The sequence below is a fragment of the Rosa rugosa genome, chromosome 1 (assembly GCF_958449725.1).
Source record: "Rosa rugosa chromosome 1, drRosRugo1.1, whole genome shotgun sequence".
NCBI lineage: Eukaryota > Viridiplantae > Streptophyta > Magnoliopsida > Rosales > Rosaceae > Rosa > Rosa rugosa.
Window position 1 is genome coordinate 22,399,573 of NC_084820.1, and position 19,929 is coordinate 22,419,501.

General features: G+C 38.5%; 2 protein-coding genes across 2 annotated transcripts; one reads left to right on the forward strand and one right to left on the reverse strand.

Moving 5' to 3' along the window:
• The first annotated feature begins 12,592 nt into the window (after window positions 1-12,592).
• LOC133745449 (haloacid dehalogenase-like hydrolase domain-containing protein At4g39970) lies at window positions 12,593-15,591 on the forward strand. Its single transcript, XM_062173856.1, has 11 exons — window positions 12,593-13,020; window positions 13,132-13,225; window positions 13,374-13,418; window positions 13,521-13,571; window positions 13,855-13,929; window positions 14,030-14,063; window positions 14,452-14,507; window positions 14,615-14,674; window positions 15,049-15,108; window positions 15,219-15,265; window positions 15,354-15,591. Exons 1-11 carry the CDS (start codon window positions 12,689-12,691, stop codon window positions 15,400-15,402), a joined length of 903 nt encoding a protein of 300 aa, XP_062029840.1. The 5' UTR covers window positions 12,593-12,688; the 3' UTR covers window positions 15,403-15,591.
• Window positions 15,592-17,681: 2,090 nt separating this feature from the next.
• On the reverse strand, window positions 17,682-19,492 carry LOC133746293 (putative disease resistance protein RGA3). The gene is made up of 2 exons (XM_062131918.1): window positions 19,315-19,492; window positions 17,682-19,177 (listed from the first exon to the last, which is right to left on the reverse strand). The coding sequence occupies exon 2, from the start codon at window positions 19,100-19,102 to the stop codon at window positions 18,008-18,010; it is 1,095 nt and encodes a 364-aa protein (XP_061987902.1). The 5' UTR covers window positions 19,103-19,177; window positions 19,315-19,492; the 3' UTR covers window positions 17,682-18,007.
• Window positions 19,493-19,929: the final 437 nt, after the last annotated feature.

The window sequence follows — 19,929 nt, forward strand, 5'->3', positions numbered from 1 at the left end:
TTCAATGTTAGTTCCAGGCGCTTTCGCCAGAACCACACCGGACCAGTAATTATCACTCGCATCTGTTTGGAGGATAATTTCATCATTCTCTTCTGGTTGTTGAAGAGGAGGGAGGTTTTTGCTGAGATTTTTTATCTGCTTCACTGTTTTTTCATCATCTTCAGTGAAGTTCCATTTTCTTTTGGAACTCGTCTTAGGAGATAACATTGCTGTTAACCCTGAGATTTTAGGGATGAAATCTCTCCCATAATTTATGACACCAAGGAATCTCTCTAGACTCTTAGCATCAGGAATTCTATCTGGGAATTTCCAGATCTTCTCAAGGATATGAGGTTGAAGTTTTATCACTCCATTTTTGATATTTATTCCTAGGAAATCAACTTCATCAAGGATAAAGAAGATTTTCTTTTCACCTAGGATAATTCCATGCTGAACTATCAGCTTTACTACCTCATGGAGGTGTTTCATGTGTTCTTCTCTATTTTTGGAGAAGACCAGAATGTCATCTATGTAGACGACGCAGAACTCCGCTACATGCTTGAAAATATTGTCCATCTTTCTCTGGAAGATTGAGGGAGCTTGCTTTAGACCAAAAGGCATTACTAACCATTCGTAATGTCCTTGTGGTGTTCCAAATGCAGTGAGAGGTACACTCTCAGGATGCATCTTGACCTGCCAAAACCCCGACTTTGCATCGAATTTTGAAAAGACTTTGGCTCCTCTGAGCTGGTTGATCAATACTCTTACTTGAGCAATTTGATAACCGTCTTTGACAGTCTTCTTGTTGACATCTCTGTAGTCAATCACCATTCTAGCTTTTCCTCTTAGCGTTTCTGCATGGTTTCTTACGTAGAATGCTGGAGCATGATGAGGGCTAGTGGAATGTTGAATTAATCTCTTGTTCAGGAGATCTTCAATATCTTTTCTGAATTCTTTTTGGTCTTCCTCTTTGTACTGAGGAATGGCTTTGACATGACAGATAGCATTCATGTCATGTAATCTCAATTCACAGACCACTGGGTCTTTTTCCCAAAACTTCTGAGGATCAGTGTCGATATTCTCTTCAAGGAGTTTCTTGATTTTTTCAAGAGTGGGAATTTTCTGAGACTCAAGCTTATTCTGAAAGTGCTTGAGATTATGCTCATGGATGAAACTAGCTTCTTCTTCTTCACTAGTTTCTTCTTCTTCTTCGTCAGAAGATTCTTCAACAAGCAATTCTTCTTGTTGTTTGATTTGGAGTATGGGTTCAAATTTGGGTTTGTAGGGGGTAAGATCACCACTATTCTGTTGCGATCTCTGGTATTGGATAGTAAAGTTTGGACCTACAATACTTTTAGCCTGAATAAGCCTATCAGCCCAGAACACCCGTTCTCCTTTTCTGAAGCCTATTGCTTCTTCATCCTGAATAAATCTCTGTTGGAGAATGAAATCATTACCCAACAAGAAATCTGCGCCTTGGCCTTCAGATTGCCAGACGTTATGGATGGTAAATGTTCCTCCACCAATAGTGATATGAACATTTTTTGCTACTTTATTCATGGTGAGATGGCTTCCATCAAAAGTAACACCAGTAGCTGTTTTCTTTTCTTCTTTCCAGAGTTTTTCTGGAATTGCAAATCTCTTTGCAACTGTAAATCCTGATCCATTATCTACAAAGGCATGTAGATGATATTTTTTGTGATCAGGGAATTTTAGTCCAATCTCTATGTAGTTGCTGTATCTACTCGTAGAGACGACTTTCGATTGCTGAAGCTCATTTTCTTGAGCTTGTTCCTTTGGAATGAATGGTTTACATTCTACTGGAACATTTTTCTGAGTGGGAGATTTATCAAAACTAGAAGGTTTTGTATCATCCCAGTTTGTAGGAATTATCTCTTTGCTATCTAGATTACTGAACCATGACGGAGGGTCATATCAGACTTTATAATCAAACTTGCCAGAAGGTTGGCCAAGTAGATCCCATGTTTCAGTAACTGTTATAGCTGCTTCTTGCTTTTCTAAGAGATGAACAGTTTCTGGTGGTTTCACCAGCTCTACATTTTCTTGTATTTCAACCAGTTCAAAGTTGTCATCGATTTTTTCTTCGATGATGTCTTCCTTTTTTGAGGAAGATGGTTCCATGGTTTCCCGGAACAAAGTTTCTACTTCTTTCTCTTTTTTCTCAGAGAAATATTCTTCATATTCTTGTTTAACCAGCTGGCTGACAAGTCCATTCTTGGTTTTTCTTCTTGCTTCAGCTATGAAGCATTCTTTGTGATAAGTCTTTTTTGACTCTTCACAAAACATAGGGAGACCATTCTTTTCGTGACATAAGCAGTAGTCACAAATGAACGTACCAGGGTTCACCTGATAAGAAGACATTAAGGATTTTGTCCTGCTTTCTTCCCAGTTTATGATTTTCAAAACATTCATTTGTCTGGATTCGAAGTACTCTACTTCAGAATCTGTCTCAGACTCAGATGAATCTTCTTCTTCGGACCAGGCAGAGTAAACTGACCTGTCGTCTTCTTCATCATCAGAATAAGCTATTTCGTAGCCTTTCATATTTGCTGATTCTACTATATGCTCATATTCTTCAAAGAGAGCCTTAGTAGAAGATCTTTTACCCTTTTCCGGGCATTCGTTGGCATAGTGCCCTTCAGCTTTACATAACCAACATCTGCAAGCTTTCTTGCTTGGTTGTTTATGTTGATGAGTATTCTTCTTTTTCTTGAAGAATTTCTTTTTTAGATTTTCATCCTGCTGTTTCTTGTAATTGGAACTTTTCTTGAATTTCCAATTCTTTCTTTGCTTACTCTTTTTGAATTTTTTAGAGTAATATTTTTCTTTCTTTTTTCTGTAGAACTTGGATTCATGACATCCCCAGTTGGTTGGCATATCCAGTATTCCGTAACAGAAATTTTCAACTCCTTTGAGTTGTTTCTTGGCCATCTTAGCTCTAAGATTGGCTTTGCATTGTTCCTTCAATAGTTGCCGGATTCTGTCGGCAATTCCTCCAACTGAAAATCTTTCAATTCGTTTTTCTGCTATGCTTTCTCGCATAGCTGTTCTCCATGGTTCAGGGAGTTTCCTGTGCAACAGGTTGACTAGATCAGTATTTTCTAGTTCACCAATTGTACAGTAATATTCTTGAAACTCATTCAAGTATTCTTCAAAATATCTCATGTCACAAAATTTGAGAGCATAGATATTTGATTTGGCCAATTCTCTAGCCTTTTCACTCATATTTGCAAGATCTCCACAGAACTGATCATACAGTGGTGCTGCAAAATCATAAGGAGATTTTGAAGTTTTGATTTCTTCCAGCCATTCTTTTCCTCTGGCTGTTTCTTTGAAGGAATAGTAATACTTTTTGGCTACTCCAGTGAGAGTAGTTTCAAAGTACATCTGAAGATCAGGAGCTTCAAATTTTCCAAGGGTAAGAGCAGAGGCCATCATCAGGCTGTCTACCCATTGGTCAAGAGTTTTTCTCTTGTCTAGAGCTTTATCCAAATCTAGCCAGATACCATAGTTGGAAATTGGTACTCTGGGTATCTTGTCCTCTGGGACAAATCTTTGAGAATTTCTTTCTCCATTTCTGCCCGTAGGGGCCTTCTGTATAGGGAGTTTCACTTTTCCCTTTTCTCTAGTGATGAAAGTTTTGGAGCTATCTCCGTCTTCCATTTCAACATCTTGGTAGGGAAGGAGTTTTCTTTCCTTTCCTGGATTGAAGGTTTTCATTTCTTCGATTAGTTTTTCTAATCTTTCAGGATTTTCGCAAAATTCTGCTTCTTCATAGAGATCATAGAGCTTTTGTGCTCTAAGCATATTGACTGGTCTGTTTAGATCAGCCTCTAATTCTTCTTCAGTGATGGACTCTGAAGGTTCTTCAGAGTTCTTTGTGCCACTAACACTAGCCTCTCTAGTGCTGTAACTTCTTCTGAGAAGATTTTTGTTTATCCTGATATTTTCAGGACAAACATCACTTTTTCTGTGATTTTCAAAATTTAGACTGATTTCTCCAGTCTTTCTACTTTCATAAATTTTGGCTTTTGCACTTTCTGCTGGTAGCTTCGGACCAGATAATTTCCATTCAATGGGAAAAGTTACTTCATTCCAAGTAACTTTGTGGATCTGTTGTGAATGGTTCTTCTGACTGGTGAGGAATCCAGTAGTAAGACCAGGGATGTTTGAAATCCTTGTCTTTGGTTCTACTGTAGTACTCATCAGTTTGTAGTATATTCTGTATACTATTGCCAATTCTTGCATATCACTTTTCATTGATATGTCATCTGTCTTGACTCTCAGTCGGAGACAGTGGGCTGCATCTTTCAAGCTGGTTGAGAAGTTGGGGAAGCAGTTGAAATATGCCACCTGGTTGCACAAAGATGCTTCAAGTGTTCCCAACAGACTAGCTTGAAAATCTGTTAGTCTATTGTCTTGTAAGACACATAGAACTGAACAGTTTATGCCTTCACGAGCTAGAAGCTTTATGCCTACTTGGACTGCTCCAATATGCATAAATTGATAATTTTTTGATCTGGCTCTGGCGACTTCAGCTGGAGTGATCATCAGTAGATCTGTTTCTCCTGTTGTGGAGGGAGTTGTAAATTCCAGTACTTTGAAATGATGGCTATCCATCAGGTCAAAGGAACCCTTTCTGTAGATTTGTTTGAAATCTAGCTTTGGAATTGAGACATTTTTTACCTCATGCTCGATTTCATTGTATTCAAATTCTTCAGCATTTAGGAGTTGTACTCCTTTCTTTTTTCCGAAGATGCTTAACATGCTTACATCTCGAGTTTCTGTCGGCTTTTCATACCGAATACTAGTAGAACTAGTTGAGGGATTCAGAAAAATCATGTTTGGAACAGGATTCTTTTCTGGTCTTTCTAATGGTTTGAATCCATTAGCCTTCTTTGGTTTTACTGTAGGCACTTTCTTGTCCTTCAGTATATTTTTCATAGAATCCAGCGTTTTTTGCTGTTCATTGATTTTTCTACTAACACTCGTTAGCTTTTCTTCTTCCGTTTTTGGAAGATCTTTGATATAATCCAGTTTGTTTTCCAATTTTTCTAATTGGTGGATTATAACAGGAATTTTTTCTAGATGTTCTTGATATCTAGATATTTCTTTCTGCAGGATCTGATATTTTTCATCAGAAGATTTTAATAGAGAATTCAGTCTCTCTATTATTAAATCAGACATTGTCCCCATTGGGGATTCCCCTGCTGAGCTATTTTACAAGCTCTGATACCAGTGATTTGCGGATCTAACCAATGCTCAAATAATCAAGAGGTTTTTGTTCCTCTCCCAGAATATATAAAAGATTATCAATATCTTCTTCTAATTTATAAATTCTGGTTTGAAGTCTATAGATAATATCAGTAGTTGGGAGTTTCTCTACTAAGACTTTCTCTATATTCTTTTAGTTTTCTCAATTTCTCTCTCTCCTTATATAGTTCTTTGCTAGTATTTTTGCAGATAGCATTTAACTCAAGTCTGTCAACGATCGAAATTCTGAATAGTAAAGTGCACTGTTTACCTTTGAAATAGAGGATGATTGCAACATCTGTATATATTTAAACAAATATAATTTTTATGGGCCCACCACGTTTCAATAAAACGATTTTAAGTAAAGAAAACAGATATTACAAACTGACAGAGACACCTTACAGAAAGGGTACTACTGGTATGGATTTTGATAAGATGGGTTGGTAGGAATGAAAAGGAGAAAACGTTGTGTAAAGAGGAAGAAAAATAAGACACTGGGGTGTATGAGAAGTATTCTCAGGAATCTGGGGTGTATAAGCATTAACCCTTAAATAGAAAAAAATACGTATGAAGTTACGGGGGCGAAATTGAAAAAAATAGGAAACCCAAAGTGATAAAAACAAAAATTGCATGGGGGGCCATAGCCCCACTCGTCTGATATTGCGTCCGCCTCTCAGCCTCTGCACCTTGGTACAATGGGGAGATTCATTGTTAGGAAAGATACACCGACTTATGTATAGGCATGTGAAGATGCATATAATCTTCTAGTAGTAAATCGTCATGTCGACCTAAAAGAGGGAGCTGGAAGCCAACTCTAGTAAGTCACCGTTCCGGCGAGGATAGCGAGAACTGTATACCAATTATATGTTTTTTTTTCGATGATTACCAATTATATGTTTTACTAACGTAAAGGAATGTGCCGTGTTTAGATTAATTTGAATATGCGGTGAAGTTGTTCATCTCTGGTTCGATGCTTAAGAGTCTATCCTTACAGAGTCATCACGAATTCACGAAAACATTTATAACTAGTGAATCGACTAACAAAAGTAAATCTTATGATGATAAGAAATGATATGTCATACGGTGTATGATTTTATCAAAAAATGAACACTATCATGGAGAAAATTCAAAGCTTCTCTTATACCTCAAGTCCCAATTCCCAAAGACTCGAGCTTTAATGCAACACCAGTCAAACCCTGATCATCTGAACACACTGAGCTGACCCAGACTCATTAATTTCCAAATGCAATTACTCTCTTCTACTACTGCCTCATTTTTTACCCACAGTATAAATTACTGCTCACTAGCTATCCACCTAGCTTAGAGCAGAGACAGTACTACTACGAGTCCTGACTGAAGGGGTCCTCCAATTCCCCCAATTAGTGTCCTTTTTCGTATTGTCCCTTTCACTCTTCTGCGCCGTTCTGATCTCGTTCTCTCTCTCTCTCTCTCTCTCTCTCTCTCTCTCTCATTGTATATGTGGTCAGAGACTCAGAGCTCCCATAACCGAGCACAGTTCACTCACCACTCTCTTGTTCCTTCTCTTTAGCCAAAAGCCAGCACAAATTCAAAACCAAAGCTCCATCTCTCTGTGTTTTACTTCCTTCTTGTATAGCAAGTTTCAGAAGAAAACTGGCAAGTGGGTCTTAAAAACTATTTTAATTTCTTCTCCTCATCCCTTCTGGTTCATTTTTAGGGGCCATGACTTCATGGTAACATGATGATATAAATGCATTTCTCATCAGTGAATTCTTTTTTCACCATCCCCATGAATTCTTCAATATATCTTCGGTTTTTCACCGCAACCAGAGCCATTATTGTTCTTCTTCTTCTTCTTCTTGTTCTCTCTCCAGCCTCTTGTTTTACTTCTCTTCGGGTATGTAATAACAACTTAAAGCCTTCAATTTAATTACTTTCTACACCCATGTGTGTGCTGAAGTCATTCTGGTTCTGTTTTGTTATATATTTTCAGGGACTATTGTTTGCTGAGAAAGCCAGATTGGGCTCAACACCACCGAGCTGCCACAACAAGTGCAACCAGTGCCACCCTTGCATGGCGGTCCAAGTCCCCACCATGCCCAGCCGCGGCCGGGTCCGACCCGTGGGAAAGACCCGACCCGCTAAGCCCATGATGCTCTTTGACCCGTCTCATCTGGATAACAGGTACTCCAATTACAAGCCACTAGGTTGGAAATGCCACTGTGGTGACCACTTCTTCAATCCCTAAGTGAAAATTTTCATCCTCAAGATGGAGATATGGGTTTAATTTGATTTATGTAAACCATATATTAATTAGTTAGTTAATTAATTAGCTGTTCTTTACTACTTCTTTAGCTGTTCATTATATTGTAATTTGTTTAAGGGGGTCCATGGGATTATTTAGAAACAGGGGATCTTGGTCCTGTCACCATTATATGTACACTTTTAGGCATATTATACAGTATTGTACATAATAAAATTGTGAAACTTTCTGAGATTCTGATGTTTCCAACTTTGTTCTTGTTTCTTCTTATAAAAAAAAAATGAAAAAAAAAAAAAAAACTTAGTTCTTGTTGCTTAATTTGATATATCTTCACTTTTTGTATCGTACGACTAGTGTGGGATAAATAACTAATCACTAGCATGAGTGGCGAAGTTTGAAGTTTGTTGCCAGTGTTTCTCTGCTTTTTTTTTTAGGCGATATTAGCACCTCGTTAGCGGTCTTTGCGCAGAGCGCGCGCTTACCATCTCCGTAAAGAGGAAGGGACCACTACACCCGAAAACCCACCGCCCGTCCCTCTATTTAAGTCACAAATAAGTTTTCTCTTTCACTGTCAATTTTTATTCAGATTTTGTTTTACAATTTCTTCTGCTTAGAATTAGAAGAAGAAAAGTATGTTCTTTACTTAAGGGAGCATATGAATTTGATACCCGGAGATTTTTTTTTTTTTTTTTGGGGTGAAACCAGATTCTGAAATTTGTTTATAATTGAGTTTGTCCCTTCCTTCCTTCCTTCAATGGTCCAGCATGCCCATACATGAAATGATATGATACATCACTCTCTGCCATTGAGGCTTTCTGGTCATATCGTTTGAGTACTGTAACAATCGCTTTCAAATCTGACCAGAAAAGGCCTCAGAATTCAGTTGAAATTTAATTAATCTTCGTTTCAAGTAACAACAGTAAACCTAATACACCGGCATATCTCCGTACCCAGATAAGCAGAGATTTTCTTAATGCCAGATTGCCAGACAACCATGTGGTTTGTTTGCTCCCTGCCTAGCTAGAAAATATGTCACTACTAAGCAATGAAAGCATGGCGTGTCCAAGTCACGTCATGTCTGAAGTTTTTATTTTTTTTATATATTTTTTTAATTAAAGTGGAATTTCCATTAAAATTGGACAAACTGATCCAGAAGGGTACAAACAATCCCACAAGGGGAAGAAAATTGGAGCAATGCCAAGAAAATTATTGACCGTAGGATCGACCTACGTAGGACCCAAAATACAGCATCCAATGCTTGGTGCGAGAAATTTCTCTTTCTGGCCTGATTTACTTCTGTTAATTAGTGATGAACAAGATTCATGCCTAACCTCATCAGCCAGAAAAACAAATTCAGTAATTCTCTTGCCCGTGTACCATTTTAGCCTTTTCTAGATAATAAAGACTATGATGTGCTTATCACATGTCGCCAAAAGTATAAGACGTCCTCCTAGAGAGTGCGCAAAATATTGTACTACTAAGGATGGAACAAGGATTAAAAATAAACTAGACGAGTTTTTGAAGGAAATTGGGTGTCAATCCATTAGAGAGTAAAGGTACATAACGTTACATAATGGCTCACTAACAAGAATGAGACACATCTAAGAAACACCAAAGTAATCTAACATAACATCACCATTAGAATAGGTTCAAAGTAAGCAGTAGTTATAGAACTCACCTCGGATTTTCCCTTAAATCTATGTGGAAAACCAAAATCATAACTAGTAGGTCCACACAAAGATCCAGAACTATAAGTGGAAGCAACTCTCTTGGGTGGACCCTAGTTGGGCCACCCACCTCTGAAGGTTAGGAACACCTCATAAAGTGGGCCATGCAGTACCACTTTAGATTTGGAAGAGAGAAACGAAGGGGTTTGTCAAGTAACTTGACACTATTAGGGAGGGCACCGAAACAACTAAAAATTAATTCTAATTTATTCATGTTCCCGAAGTACCACCCTACACAGAGGGGGTATCCCCAAGAATGCCTACAGGCTTCGTAGCCCAAATAAAAAAATAAAAAAAAGAAGCCCAATAGTAAAGTTGCAGATCTGAGCCCATAACCAATAGGCAAGGAGGAAGAAACCTTAGCCCATCATCAAGCCAAGAGCTGCCGTCAACACCACATGCAGCCGACTTATCACGGCCATCAACAACACCTGCAACACTAATACCGCTGTGGTGCAAACGTAGATTCAACAACCAATAGGACAGAGCCACTTTCTTCTCAAAATGTGGATCGTGGACAACTGGAGTAGTAGTCTCACTGCAGCCATCAAACCCAAAACTTGTTGCTGCTGTCAACAACATCTCGGCACAACCTCCCTCCAACACCAACCGCAACAGACCCACGACTTGTAGAACCAAGATCAATCACTGGCACACCCCTTGGAGAAGCCAATTGACGGATCATCGACATAGTCCCCTCAACGAAAGAAATAACTCTCAGTGTATGACATTCCCCTCTACCAGCTTGAGAGCCGTAGGCCGGTAGCCACCCAAAGGTGCGAGACCATGGTAGAGGAACTAGGAAGAACCAACTGCATCCTAAGGTAGCCACCAAAGAAATAGCCCAAAAAAAGAATGCTACGGGTGGATGAGTAGACCATCCACCCAAGCAAGAGCAGCTATAGGTGCTACCTCCATGATGGTCGACCTCAAGAAGAGATGGAGCCGTTAGGCCTCGTTTGGTTCGCGGAAAGGAAAGTAGTTCCTTTGTCTTTTCCATGGGAAGGGAAATGAACTTTCCGAATAACTTTCCATTCCGATGTTTGGTAATGTAAGGAAAGTTATCCGGAAAGTTGTTAAAAAGTATGTAATTAATGGAATAAAATAATATGTTGTGAGTAATAAATGCAAGGAAAGAAGGGGGGAAAGTGATTCCTTTGGAGTATGGAAGGAACCATTTTCCCCCCTATTTTCCTTTGCTTCAGGAAAGTATTTCCTTTCCTTTTGCATCCCAAACACAGGAAATGAACAACTTTCCTTTCCTGATGCTTACTTTCCGCAAACCAAACGAGGCCTTAGAGTTTTCTGGGAGAAAAAACGAGAGCTAGACATGAAGACCGAAACAACTAGACAAGAGTTAAAGATAAAGAACAAAAAGTTAATTGAAAAGGGAAGAAATCAAGCTAAAAAGGGGCCTGTTGTTATTGTTAAATAGTTAAATATGGTTTTTCAACTTTATCAAAAAAAAAAGAAAAAAAAAAGGGGTTTTCTAAAAATATAACCAAGTTAGGAGAGCTTATAATGAATAAAGGGCTGGTACGGCTGCCCTCAATTCTTGATTAATGAAACTGTCGAATACAAGAGGGGAACATTGATTCTAAACCCCTGATTACAATAAGCATCTAGAGTATTTTTCGAAATAATATCAGGATTCTCTACAAACGACATGTATTCTAACAAGCACCAACTAACAAAGTGCTCTATTGGCTACTCCATTTGCTTTGACATAGCGGTGACATAATGAAATGATAACTCGATATGTAACCTGATTACAACGTAGCATAATTACCATAATCTCAGCTTTCCTACTATGATGCGGCTGGAGGATAGATTTGACAACACTTAATTTCACCATACCATTAGGCGGTAGCGACCATTTGACGAAGTAACGAACTCGCCGCCTACCTAGAGCAGACAAGACACTTTGAGTGAACACACATGCACTTAGCCCTACACAACTATTGTAGAGACTTATTGCTCGCAAAAAGCGCAAACATACTAAATAACATAAAAAAAAAACAGCATTAAAGAATTTAATAAACCCTAATGGACCTAGGGTAAAGCCCCAGGCCCAAGTACGACCAGACCAAAAGTAGGCCCACAATTGGACCAAGGCCAGAAGGGCCCAAAACAGTGAGTCCAGCCCAAGGCTGCTCTAGCACAAGGAGGCTATAACCACCAACGTCACACAACCATGCCCGTTATGCCGCCGCTTTCGGACCCCGCCAGCCGTCGAAGATTCGCCACCGACAGACCTCCTGCAGATTGTAACTGCCACCACCACAACCCCCAATCTCGAGAGCACTATCACGCCTCCTTCTGCTATGTGATTCAAAACCCAGCCACAACCCATCTTCACTCCATTTGGGACAAGATCAGGGCGGATCGAGACCCAGACCTGGAGATCAGATCGATTGTACCCAGCCACACGACCAACTATCACCTTATGCTCTTCACCCGACTCCTGTGCAGCCACTGCCAACGACTGAAACCATTGTAAAGATAACCCTCCCAGGCCCAATCCTCAATCACCTACACAACATCCCGTCCGGCAGCACGCTGGCGTGGCCATCGGCCTGCGACAACGCTGCGGGGCAGCCGGACGAGAGTAGACAGAAACAGCGACAAGTTTAGGTTAGGGTTAGTGCGTGGAGCGCGTGCCCCAAAATATTTTCTATTAGTTAAGTATTTTTAGCAAAAAAAGAAAAAAAAGAAAAAAAAAAGGAGAGCTTATAATGAGATTCATTAAAATAAGGACTTCCTAATCAATGGTTGTGAGACTCACTATTCGATTACATTATGACAAATCAATAGTTAGGTGTTTGCATTACTAGATCACTTATGAAAATTTTCTTTCAAATTGCTAATTGTTAAAATATTCATAATCGTGATTTATCATATATGAACATGAAATGTTTAAGTCTGACAGATTTAGTTCGTTCATTGATTTGATAAATGGACGAACCAAATCTATCAGTCCTTAGCTGGTTTTAGAAGTTGATAAAGGTACTAGGTGGGTCTGATCACGACTTAGGGTCGATCCGTTGAGGATGACGACGACCATGGAAACGAGTTGAGTTGCAAAGCACGATGCATAAGTCTTGGGAGTAAACAGTTATACACATGACATCGTATTATGGTTTGTCTTTATAGTTTGTAAATGTTGTTTGGACGTACTCATCTACTCATTTTTTTCCCTCTTAAAGCCGAAAAGCCTAAACTATGTGTGATTTATAATGGTTATATTATTAATTTTGTTGGAGGTGACGAAAATTTCAGCAGATTTTTCTTTCTCGGTTTTTAAAAAGAAATTTAATGTTTTGTCAAAAGAAAAAAGTATATTCTTTTAATGAGAAAAAGGAAAAGTGGAAAACTAATTTTGGAGGGTCCATAACGGTCATCGAGGTTCACCCGCTCAAAATTGCGACAACCGCCCAAATCCACAAGAACCCAACCCAACCCAGCCATGGCGTTCACCATGGCTCTCTCTTCCCCCTCCTCCTCTTTTCTACTCTCCCACACCACCCGCCTTCACTTCCGAAGCCCCAGAAACCTCTCCACCCCCACACGACGACCTCTTTCACTCTCAGTCTCAGCTTCTTCCTCTGCCTCTCTCCAAGCCTTGATTTTCGACTGCGACGGCGTCATCCTCGAGTCGGAGCACTTGCACCGCCAAGCTTACAACGACGCCTTCGCTCACTTCAACGTCCGCTGCTCCTCTCAGACCCTCAATTGGGACCCCGAGTTCTACGACCAGCTCCAGAACCAAATCGGCGGCGGCAAGCCCAAAATGCGATGGTCCCTTTCCCTATATTTCCCTCTACAATTTTTGTTTCTTTTTTGTTGAGAAATTGAAAAAAAAATTGATATTTTCTGTTTTGGTAAATTGGGGTGTTTTGAATTGTTAAGGTACTTTAAGGAGAACGGGTGGCCGTCGTCCACCATTTTCGAGAAGCCTCCAGAAGACGATGAGGGCCGAGCCAAGATCATCGACACTCTTCAGGTTCTAGTTTGATTCTGGAAAAATGGAAAAGTATATCATTGTTCTTTAATCAGTTTAGTTTCTGTTTAGTTTTAATTTTGGGGATAGATAAGAGTATGAAAGTTGTGAACTTTCTATCTAGTATGTTGATCCTGGTATGGTCTTGTAGGATTGGAAAACTGAGAGGTACAAAGAAATTATCAAGTCCGGAACTGTAAGGAGACACTTCTGCATTTTCATTTGCTTCTCGCTTTGTTATTGGTTGTGTTGAAATTGATAAATAGCTCTGATTATTGTTATTGTTATTTGGTAACAGGTGGAACCAAGACCAGGAGTTTTGAGATTAATGGATGAGGCCAAGGCCGCTGTAAGATAACATTTACCATTGAAATTGCAATTTTCTTGTCACTGCCGGTACTTTAAAATCCACTTAATTTATATGATTTTTTGATCTGCAATTTGGTCTTTACTCACTTTAACAGTTATGAATTGTTTTCTTTATATTTGCTCTGTTCTTAGCATACTTTGTTCTCTTCTTGGCATAGTTTGCTTTCTCTCCCACCATTTTGAGTATCTGTTCTGTCACATAAGACTATGGAAGGGCCTCTTTAATTCCTGAGAGAATGATTGTGTCTCACTCATTGTTGTAGGGGAAAAAGCTCGCTGTTTGCTCTGCAGCTACTAAGAGTTCAGTTATATTATGTCTTGAAAGCCTCATAGGAAATGTAAGCCTTTTCTCCAACATTTTTTTTAATGTTCGAAGTAGTATCTACCTCTTTGTTTCTACAAAGTGTTTATCCATTCATTGTACCTTCCTTATTTTAGGAGCGGTTTCAAGGTCTTGATTGCTTTCTTGCTGGTATGTTCACTACTTTCAAAATGTGATATCTTTTATAACTTATTGGTTAAAAGTTAAAACCTTGTGTGAGACACATGTTGTGACTTATTACTCCACTTATCAGCATACGATCTCATATGTTTAGGATCACGTCAATTACGCATGATTGATATTCCAGCTCCATTATATCATAATTTGCTGCATTCTTTCCTAGAAGCCTAAATCAAATACCATTCTGTTTATGGATTAGTTTAGCTGCTAGGGTTAATGGAAGGTAACACTAACACTGTTCAGGAACCTTTTTTGTTTCAGTAATATTAAGGCTTCCTGGTTGAGCTGATTTAAATGAACTGGTATTTTAAGAGAGTCGGATATTTAACTTCAATAATTTCTGTTGTTTTCTATGCAGGTGATGATGTGAAGGAAAAAAAGCCTGACCCTTCCATTTATCTTACAGCTGCCAAGGTAACAATCTACATCCTAATTTGACATTTGCGAATGTGAATATCCACATCTTCTACCTTCACTGCGCATTTCTAAATATCAAAACACTAACTTCTTATGCCTCACAGAGACTCGGTATCTCAGTAAGAGATTGTTTGGTTGTAGAGGACAGTGTTATTGGGCTACAGGTACATATTGTTTTATCATAGTAATCAGTTGCCTAGTATTCATAAGCATTGTATTTTAATTGCAAGTTGAAACTTAAATAAATTGGTCCGAGCCGATTGGTAACTTGTGGAGATATTATATATTTCTGTGCAAGACCCTTGAATTCTCAATGTAGGATTTTACATTCTAACAAATCCTTGGAGAACATGGAAAAATACTTCATAAATGAACTTGTACTTGGCTCAACTAAATAGTAGAATGAGCTTACTGATTCAAATAATTGAGACAATTTACCAGTTGAAGTTTTCACCATAAGTAAGTTCTGTTATTGCCTATGAACTCTAATTCACTAGACGTGGTTCAATTCTGATGGAAATTAAAATTTGTTGTGTAGGCAGCAACAAAAGCTGGGATGTCATGTGTGATTAGCTATACATCTTCTACAGCTGACCAGGTGGCCTCTTACTCTTATTTTAAGGATTAGATGATCTGAAGTAGCTAGCAAATGACGGCCAGATAACTGCATATTGAGATGACTAAACTATTTTTTTTTATTTGCTCTAGGATTTTAAAGATGCAATAGCAATATATCCTGACTTGAGTAACATAAGGTACTGGAATTTATTTTCTTCTCTCGTGTATATACTTTCATTTTGTTAAGTTTGAGATACTAACATATGGTTCATACAATACTTGCAGACTGAAAGACTTGGAATTGTTACTTGAAAATGCTGTCATTGCCAATTAGAAAAGTGCACTTCTTCAGACTTTCCAGCATTGTCTTTCACATTTGTCATTTCAAAGTTCCTATATGATGTATTAATTACCATTTTCAAGCTTTAAATGCACAGGTGTAAAATTATGATCATTAATTGGATTCCAATTAAGAACTCAGGCTCTCTGTCACAGATATGAATCAAATGATTGATTTGATTTCCGAGTTCTCATTTCATGCCATAAGAAAGTTGAGAAATTCTTAGGTAGGGCAGACGTGCCATGTGGCTGGTATGCCCAACTAATCATGTTTCTCTGTTTTAATATTTTTTTTTTTGATTGAATACCTCGGTGTTTTAATTTTATTCCAAAATTACCCATGTTTAACTAAAATGAAATAATCAAAACATCCTACTGCATAGACACTGATCGGCTGGATGTACCGTCACGTGGCACGTGTACTCTACCTAAGAATCTCTCAAGAAAGTTTGCTAGTATAATGTATCTAGATAGTCCAATGCTTTGAATTTGTTAAAAGTTTTTTCCTGGAAGGAAACTGTTGCTTTGAATTTGTTAACGCACTACATTTCTAATCGAAGCTATTGATTTCTCCGTCATTTTTAACATGAATCTAATTATCAAGTGAAGGATGTGAGCTAAACACCTCAGGTGAAGAAACTTGCTTCCTAAAACAGGTGATTTTTCCCAATTAATCATCTTCTTCCTAATGTAATGTAATGAACAGACACATTGTATACTGATGCATTATCAAAAGATATAGTCAGGACTCTTACTATAGATCAATCAAGCAAGCATATTTTAAAAATTTTCCTGATGATTAAGAATTACACAAAAAGTTTTGAATTCTTTTATGTATTTTCCAGCCACCATCAATTTTGTGCGGTTAATAGCATATAATTGATGTTTTGAACCAATGTCACGTATCGGTTGTGGAACAACAACAGTGGCTAGCCTGAGTTTTTCCTTTTATTCCTCATACATCCTCAAAAACGATTTCAAAACCACTCTTCTAGATGGGAGAATAAACCTAGGAAAGGCTACTATACAAAATCTCTTAAACCCCTCATTCTCGATGTGACCTCAAGGGCTTGGGTCCATGCCTTTCATCACTAGAGAAGGTTCTTCAAGGTTCCCATCACTACTGAACACTTGTTGATTCTCTTATAAGTCAATTTTACCAGGGTACATAATGAAAATTATTTCTATATGTCTCTTACGGCTTTTAGTACCATTGTCATATGAATCGCAAGCAATGTCTTTGAGGCAGTACTTACATTGTGCGCGTTTTGACTCCCAACTAGGACCTTTTTTCCATTCACAGTATCAAAGATTGACTTGTCGATCTTTTCATAGTGCTCCCATTCCCATGATGGTTCCCTTAATGATGTTGATGAAGTAGTCTTCTTTTCAACCCTCTCTTCCTTTTGCCCTTCAAATCTTTGACCGGTCTCTGTGGTTGTGTGGAAGTTATGGTAGATGGAGATGGAGATAGATTTTGTTTTGATGTTGTAGGCACGACGAATCCATGAGAAAAGCAGAGATTGGGAATTAGGATTTTCGAATTGAAGTTGAAATGGAAATTGAGTTGATTGAGATGAGAAGCAGAGATGGATATATAAGAATATGAGCAATGTGAAGGTACCATTGCGTGAAAGATTGGGTGCTAATTTGATCAAGTCAAGTAGGGATTAGGGTTTCAATTTTGGGGAAGAACTAATAAGAGAAACTGAGAGAAGAACTAGATAGATCGAGGAGAGCTGAGAGAAATGAAGTTTGATTTATGGTTATTTTTGAGTGAGATAGGATTGACTGTAGTCAAGTCTATACTAATTGTATAGATTTGCACACAAACAATAAATGATTGAAGCGTATACATGAGATCGATATCAGTCCAAGTCAGTTTAACCGATTTAAAAATAAAAATAAAAATCGAGACCGAGCTGAATATGTGAAGTATCGGTTTGGTTTGGATCGTACCGATAGTTTGATCCGGTTCGGGCTGGTCTCTCGGGTCAAAAAGCCCAGGCCTACTTGCCGAGGATATTGTCATGGAGCTCGAGGATATTGGCCTTGGTCATCAGCTCCCTTCTTGCCGCGGAACGCCTTTGGAATTCTATTACTAACTTCAAATGGGTATTATTCTGTTACTTGTACAAAACTTCAACCATGGAGATGAGCGTATTTGGTGAACCCAAACTTTGAATAGATATGTTAACCATCAGAACATATATGGTTTACACAGTTTACTACTCAATCATCTCTTTTAACGGGATGCAAGATAACTAATAGGAATCGGCATAATGACTTCATTTAGAGAACTTGAAACATATACCAACTAGCTACTTTCAGCATGGGGTATAAATTTGGTAGGTACATTATTGAGCATTTCAAAGGTTTCGTAGGGAGTGGCAGTAAGACAAAGAACTCAAGAGTTTCACAGAGGGTATGCTGAACTAGGAAGACAAACAAAATGTTTTTGAGTATGCATCACAAATTTAACTCAAAGTTATATATATTATTGAAGCAATTTGAGAAGAGATCAGGATATATAGACTAGGGTGCCAAGGTAAGCACTCAGCAGGTAAAGTTTAAGTAGCATGTAAAATTAATACTAACCCCTATACCATTTGAGGAATAAAATGTGCTAGTGTTTCTGCAACCAACGGTAGACCATGGCATTGATCCTTCATTTCCTTCTTAGTCATTGGCAATCCCTCATCACTCTGTATAGTCTCCTCAATTATTTTCGAGCAAATATCTTCCTGTGCCTCAACAGGAATCAGGTATTGTTGTTCTCCAATATTCTTTTGAGCCACTTCCTTCAATCTGCTAGTGACAATGACAGCGCCGCCACTTTCTTTAGGCAACCCACTGACTAAGCGTTCCATAATGTTAATGTGCTGATGACACACATCATCCAACACAATCAAATACCTTTTACCCGATAACAGTTGCTTCAGCCTTTCCAAGAGCTTCCCCAGGCCAACAATCTTCTCATCAGGGGATTTGCCCCCCTTGTCAAGGATACATGTCTCAAAGCCGAGCTTACTGAATTGCTGTTCTCCTTCCCTTATACCATAAAAGGGCAACCAAAGTATAGTACTAAACATCTCCTTCACTCCCCCTCTCTCCAAAACTTGCTGCACCAGGGTTGTCTTACCCGCACCAGCAATTCCCACTACCCCAATTGCCGTAAATCTTGTACTGCTAGAACTAGCACCCCCAACCAGCAGTTTCTCAATCCCCTTGGCTTCATTATCAAATCCAAAAAATTTTGGCAAAACTTTAGGTTCGGTTTTCTCCGGAGGATTGCCAATTTCTTCTTGCGGAGCCCCCATTTCCGGATCCGCCAACATCCGAAGCTCCCCTTTTATATCATTCACCTTACTCTTCATCCTTCCAACAAATCTAATTCTTGGAACATAGAAGCTTAACACATTCTTATTAAGTTCCTTGCACTCAAGTGTGAACACTCGGCACTCCGCCAATGCATCGTTGAGCTTGTAGAGCACATCAATAGTTTTAGAGTAGGTATATGGTTCCGGCATGATATCTATCTCATTCATAACACCTTTGATTTCGTTGAAGCACTTCATGAGATCTTTTATCGAGTCGAAGAAAGGGATGGTAATAGTACCTGCTAATTCAGACTCCATCTCTGCTAGAGACTTCAAGAACTTGTTCCACAGGAATTCAGCAACATCCAACGCCATTCCTGATTCCTGGCCTTGCAACAGTAACCACAAGTTTGTGAATCTATGAAATTAGGAAGAATCTTGAAGTCAAACCTGTGAAAGTATGGGATATAATTCTTTAGAATTTCTATTTTAATATCTGATCAAGTATAACGTACACACAGATCTATATATATATATATATATATATATATATGTCCAGACAGCAGCTCTGAGTTTTCATAGCTTACTTGGTATCAGGCAAACCACCGACGGTAGTGGGTGGCGGTCTTGGTGGAACCCGGTGTAATTCGGGGTTGGTGGAACTGACCGAGTTAGGAGCTACGAATTGAACTTCTGGGTGTCTTTCGGAAAATTTCGATACAGAAATTGAAAACTTTTCGATACAGAACAATACCGAGTTGCATTGGATCCTTTTGTTGGTATCTCCCATATAATGAACATTCGTATACTTGAGGGTTTGCTAGTCTCACCTCTTGTTACATTGCCATCCACGTGCTTCCCCTAGTAATTTTATATTTGAGTTTTTTTTTTATTAACAGTGTCTGAACACTTAGGTGATTTTTACTATAATATCTGAATTAAAAAAATCATTGATGAGCCCGAATGTCGTACCTCTATCTATTTTCCGTTATGGAGCTGTTAACTTTATCACGTGTGAGTGTGTGACGCACGTGATGCATAAAATAAAGGTAAAAAGACTAATTTATCATTTATCTGACATTTTAACTAATTTGAATAAAAATATTATTTTTACCTTTTATTTTTTTAGTCAATTTTTGTTAGGGGAGTGAAATTTGCACTCCCCAAATTGTAAAACACACTCCCATTTGATTTTATAATAT

Coding starts and splice junctions, on each gene's coding strand:
- LOC133745449 (XM_062173856.1), top strand. CDS start 12,689: ATGGCGTTCACCATGGCTCTCTCTTCCCCCTCCTCCTCTTTTCTACTC. Junction 13,021..13,131: donor GGCAAGCCCAAAATGCGATG/GTCCCTTTCCCT, acceptor TGAATTGTTAAG/GTACTTTAAGGAGAACGGGT. Junction 13,930..14,029: donor TTGAAAGCCTCATAGGAAAT/GTAAGCCTTTTC, acceptor TCCTTATTTTAG/GAGCGGTTTCAAGGTCTTGA.
- LOC133746293 (XM_062131918.1), bottom strand. CDS start 19,102: ATGGCGTTGGATGTTGCTGAATTCCTGTGGAACAAGTTCTTGAAGTCT.